We start from the raw sequence: 6,000 nt of genomic DNA on the forward strand, positions 1-6,000 counted from the left end.
AAGGATTACACAGAATTCAAGCTAATAGAAGGGAAAGCAGGGCAAAATTGCTTCATGTCAAGGAAAGGTGCCCAATTTTGGAATATAATGCTAAGAACAAAAGTTTGAGGTCAGAGTTTGGGGTTGCAGTTCTGGCTCTGTCATCTAACAAGTTGTGAGAACCAGAGAAGTTTAATTGATCTTTAATATGTTTCTTTTGTCATGGGGTGGGAGAATGCTGGGCATGGAACCCTGGACCTCACACATGTGCTATGCAAACACTGTACCATTGTACCACATTACCAACCCTTGTTTGATCTTTAAAAATAAAAAATTAATTCCTTTATCTATAAAACGGTACTATTCACAACTTTTTGGGGAGCAATGGTAAAAATCTTACATAATATGCATTCAGTAAGCATTTTAGAGAGGTCTTGTCACATAAAATGTGTTAAAGGTAGTTGGTTTATTTTACACTCATCATCATCATGATAACCTACTAGGTAATCATGATAACCTACTAAGTATAACTTTTGATGATGTAAAAAAAAACCTTTGTATTCTTTTTGACATTTATGTCTGTCCTCTGTTCTGACTTTCTTTATTATGGAAGAACACATGTTTATACAACATGTTCTTCTCTATCCCATTGGGTTTAATTCATTATACCAAGGAAAGGAGGAAATGTCACAATCCAATTATAATCTCAAAAAATAAAAACAAATTTATTCTAATTCAAATTTTCTTTTAATACAAGGAAACATTTTTTCTGTCACTTGCCACTTCTGCTTATATTTAAGAAGTTATAGAAATTTTCTTCTTTTTCATGGTTTTCTGTTTCAGTGAATTGAGCTGACATCAAAAGAAGTAGAAAATTTAATTCTCTTTCTTCCCTCCAAATTCTCCAGTATACTCCTCCCAGTCATTCATATTCATAGTCCCTTTTTTCACTAATTGTTATTGCATGTATAAATGTATATGCATACATATTCCTAAATATAACCTGTTTATTCCACATAATGTGTAGGTATTTAGGGCTGACCTGTTGGCACTAGACAACTAGTTGGTGTGCTCTTCTCTGAGGAGGACCAACTCTCTTGATCCCAGCTCCCTGCTTTCCTCAGTTACCTGTAGTTCTTTGTATAGAGTTGAGGTGTTGTGAGATTTCCCCAATCCAATTTGTCATGTCCATTGGTGTCACCCTTGCTCAACTAAAAGAAAGCGTTGAAAACCACCTACAATAAATATGGTAGCCGCGAAGAGAAGAAGAATCATTATTCTTTGGGGAGGGCACTGGTAACTTCCCGTGTTCTGTACATGGCCTCCCACCTATGCCCATATGTTCAGCACTACTTGGCCCCAGTGGGTTATAATTTTTAAAAAGAGAGCATGAAAATGGGAGGAAACATGTTGAGGGGGTCTGGAGGGAATTGACCAAGTGATAATGTGATCATAATTCATTGTGTGGATGGATGAAAGTCTCAAATGATAGATTTTTAAAGTGAAAACAAAGTCAAACTAGTAAACCACATGAATTGTAGTTATATAGACTATGGTGAGGAGCTTGCTGTGAAATACATAATGCAAATTCGAAACTAATCAAATTTATGTTCTTTACAATCAATGAAAAATTGTTCCAAACAAGATGGTTTAATATTTTAGTTACACCAAATTATAATTATAAATTGGTACTGTGCACATTTATTTATTTCATTTTATTTTATTTTTTTTTGGTTTTTCGAGACAGGGTTTCTCTGTGGCTTTGGAGGCTGTCCTGGAACTCACTTGGTAGTCCAGGCTGGTCTCGAACTCATAGAGATCCGCCTGCCTCTGCCTCCCGAGTGCTGGGATTAAAGGCGTGCGCCACCAGCGCCCGGCTCTGTGCACATTTATTTATGAATTATCTAGCTAAAGTGGATTACGTACTCACTGATAATGCTTTTCTCTGATTTTTTTAAAGCTGTTCTTTACTTCTACACTGAACAACCACCACAGCCGGGTTTACTTTATGACCCTTGGAAAACTTGAAGAGCTCCACAGAAGTTATGCTGTTTAAACGGTCCCAATGATTTCTTCCATTTACATCCATCACATACATGCAATTGCATCCTGACATTTCAGTTTTACCATTAGAAACACTTTAACGAGAGGCTTTTAATGTAGGACATAATAGTTTCAATGAGAAATTCAGTTTTATAAGTAAAGTTAACTATAGCAAGCTCTATGTACTCCAATGGTGTACAATATCTTTTGCACGAACTTTGTAACTTTTGTTACTGTGAATTCAGACATTACTCTTAGGACAGTTTGGACAGTATCTGTATTCAGATTTACAGCATGGAGTAAAGAAACCTGTTATAAATTATGTTACAAGCGACTTGCAATTGAATTGGCCCTAAATAAGCTTTTCTAAAAAAATACATATGTGATTTTTCCAAGGAAAGGTTAGATTAAGACACAGAAGCCTAATAATTTTTATTGCCCAGACTAAGGTTGAACAACCTGTATGTACAAGGAAAATTACAGCGATCAAGGGGGATATGCCACCCAGTTCTTTTTAACAATCAATCCACAGTTGGAAACCAACTGTGATTTTTATTTCTGCCCCTTGTTCAACTGGCTTTCTCCATATAAGAACGAAAGAAGAAAACCTCAGATGTTTGCTTCCCCTTTCTGAAGCCCCTACTGTGTACAATAGCTGTTTTTACAATCTACCTAACAATTTATTTGCCAGTTTGAATACAGGACTGAACTCCAATACACATGTACTGTAGAAAGATTTTTTAATTCTTCAAAGAGTAGGCGTCAAATTCTGTCCCCATGATTGACAGAGTTCTGAATTTCATTATCTAGCCAATACTATGACCATCAGACAGTATTGAATATTTTCCCAGTCTTATATTAAAATATATAAAATGCCCTTCCAGTTATTAAGCAAAGCAACGTGGCAAAATGAAAAGAACATTGACAGCTAATACATTCTCACAATTCTGTCACTACAAACTGAGAAATGAAAGCAATCAAACAATAATCTCAAATTTAGTCATTTGTTGTAGGCAAGTAAATAATAAGACCAAAATAGCATTCATTGGAATATCAAAGTGAAATTCATGCCAGTCCATACCCAAATATTTTATAGACGCCAAAAAAATAGGTGATACTTGCTCACCTATGGTAACTGCTACCTGATAAGAAAGTGTGATTTATACCTGTCCATCCTCAATGCCATGGTTAGTTCTGAGGCCAGAGAAAAAGCTACAGAACCAACCACAAAGTATACCTCAGTGAGTCCTCTAGTTCTGCTTCTAAAGTCTGAAGACTTTGCTAGTGGGATAATAATTTTTAAACTACCTGGTTAACCAAAACAGAAAGCAGCTGACTTCATGTGATTTCCTTATAGTATATCATTTCCTGGAAAGTTTGTGCCAGAAAGGAAGATTTGGATTTTCCTATGGCTTCTATCAAGAGTATAGTAGCTCAGTGTTCAGATTATAGGAGAACCTGAGTCTACAATTTAAATGTGATTCACATTTCTGTTACTGTGACACAATAATGTGATCCTAAAAACTGGCTTATCCTTGAGTGTTTACAATTCAAATGACTTTTTTAAGTTCTAAGTTCAATAGTTACTTTAAATAAACAAACTTTAATGTCAAGTCGATACCTTAGAAGTAGTTTTCTTTTTAAAAATAATTGTACACCAAAGGCCATGGGGAACTTGGTGCAAGTACCTCATCGCTGAGCAAATGGAGCTTGCTATGTTTGAATTTCCGAATTTTTTCTCATTTAAGTAGTGTGTAGGAAAAGCCTTTTTAAGAATTTTTTCTTCATAGTATTTACTCAAAGTTAAGCTTATAACAAGTTTCATCTTAAAACATACGTTTAAGGCAGTCATACATTTTAAAAACTATTTTAGCAACTCAACTCCCATTGATCTTTGTGGCAGTTATTCCATCAAGCACAGGAAATAGCAAACAGAATCTACAAAGTTGTCCCCAACCCAACCACACAGGACAGATTGCCAGTGCAATGCCATGCTTCAAAGGCTAGTGCACTATTGAACAAAAGAAGTTTGGCATCTAGCAAGGAAAAGGGAGCTTTAAGCCTTGGGTGGCAAAGTATGAAAGAATGAAATATTTGAAGTAGTTCATTAGTAATCAGTGTCACTAATGGATATTTCCAACTTAGGAGTTAATCTGTATGGGCTCTATATAGCCTTTGGCAGGTGAATCAGAAAGGCAGAACAATGCAATTTCATAGTCATTATACTTTGTAATAGGAGGAATGACTATGTACTATACCTTGGAGCAGTACCTAGGAGGCCCAGCACATCACAGAAGTGGGAAGAGGCACTCTGAAAGCCAGTGTAACTAGAATTATGGTTTGAAGCATGAACATTCTGGCAGGTTATGAACAACACTGGTCAGAGTATGGTTTGACTTCATGGTGAGTTAGATTTTTTTATTTCCAAATTAGTTATAATAAAAGATATCATGTGAAATGTTTGAACACTAGAAAATGCTAAAAAAATAGGGCTGATAACAAAATTTCTGAGTGAGTTCAAATTAAAATGCTAAAAGCAAAGAGCAAGAAGTGATAACCATCAAAGCAATTAAATAAGCAAGGCAGTATCACTCACGTACTCACATCCCCTCACCCAAACCTTAGAATGTAAAGATTAAATACTTTTTGAGACAAATTGAAAACCAAGTAATGTTTTCATCTATTTGAGGGCTGGACAGATAGCTAGATTAGTAAAGCCAATGCCCAGTACTCTAAATTCAATCCCCAGAAATCATAAAAATTCCAGTCATGGTAGTGGATACCTTGAATCCCTGTGCTGAAGAAAGGTAGACAAATAGATTTCTGGAGCTTGCTTGCCAGCTAGTCAAAACTAATTGCAGAACTTCTGGCCAGTGAGAGAGGCTGTCTCCAAACAGGTGGATGGCATTCCTGAGGATGACACTGGATGTTATCCTCTGATTGCCCTCTTCCTGCCTCCCTCCCACCTTCCCTCCCTTCATCCGTCTCCCTTGTTTTATAACACACACACACACACACACACACACACACACACACACCATGCATACACAGGAACACACAAACATTCACAAACACACAAAATACAATTCATTTATCTGAGACAGTCTCCATAAGGAATAATGCCACACACTCTCAATGGGATCTTTTACGTATTTTTTGATTTGTTTCAAGATAATGTGCCGGTTTGAATCACTTATATTCAACTTGTATGGAGTTCATCTTTGGGACTAATTGTTTGACCAGAAACTCTGTAATGAATTATTGATTGGCTTCTTAAATAAAATTTGCAATTATTGATTGGTGTTATTATTGAAATACGCAAGCACAATGTCTTGGAATTTGGGCTCATTTCAGGAATAATTTCATTAATTAGGTAAGAATCTGCCCATTATGGAATAGTCAAGGGTCTCTCTGTTGTATGATTCTGGTCAAAGAAAGCTGTGTTTATCTAATAAGAGTTCTTTCTGTGAAGTGGACATATGAATCAGTGAAGAGTTTGTCATTCAAGAATGAAAGTGTCAGTGTAGAGTCGTAAAGCACTAGTAAAATTGGTACAAACCCAGTGCCGGGGAAGGAATGACAAGTGGATTTCTGGAGCCTACTGGACAGCCAGTATAGCAAAATCAGAGCTTCCAATTCAGTACGACAAAAAATAAGGTGGCAAGATGTCCAGTGTTGATCTATACCCTCCACGTGCACATGGGCAAATACAGGAAGCATACACATGTACACACAATATCCTAGCAAAATATCTCTGAGGCTACACCTGTGAAATTAGAAACTAACAGTACTTTCTCTAGATATGTGGGGCATATAGGCATAGAATCACATAAGACAGAGTGTGACACATTTTGGGTATGCATGGAACTCTGGTGGACACACAGGTATGGACAGCCCAAGTAAATTTCAATACTGCCTCCCCTCATATTCCATCCCAGTATCTTCATGTCTGGTGGTGAATGAAAAGTAGGAACCTTA

At 36.6% G+C, this 6,000-nt stretch overlaps 1 protein-coding gene across 1 annotated transcript in view; it reads left to right on the forward strand.

Annotated features, from left to right (window-relative positions):
* Positions 1-5,317, forward strand: part of Nrk (Nik related kinase) — a 101,261-nt gene extending 95,944 nt beyond the window's left edge. Inside the window, exon 29 of the mRNA XM_040744450.1 lies at positions 1,940-5,317. Coding sequence (XP_040600384.1) covers positions 1,940-2,035 — 96 coding nt within the window. The 3' untranslated portion in view covers positions 2,036-5,317. The remainder of the gene's footprint in view (positions 1-1,939) is intronic.
* The last annotated feature ends 683 nt before the right edge of the window (positions 5,318-6,000 follow it).

This window comes from Mesocricetus auratus, unplaced genomic scaffold, assembly GCF_017639785.1.
Source record: "Mesocricetus auratus isolate SY011 unplaced genomic scaffold, BCM_Maur_2.0 Super-Scaffold_100003, whole genome shotgun sequence".
Classification (NCBI taxonomy): Eukaryota; Metazoa; Chordata; class Mammalia; order Rodentia; family Cricetidae; genus Mesocricetus; species Mesocricetus auratus.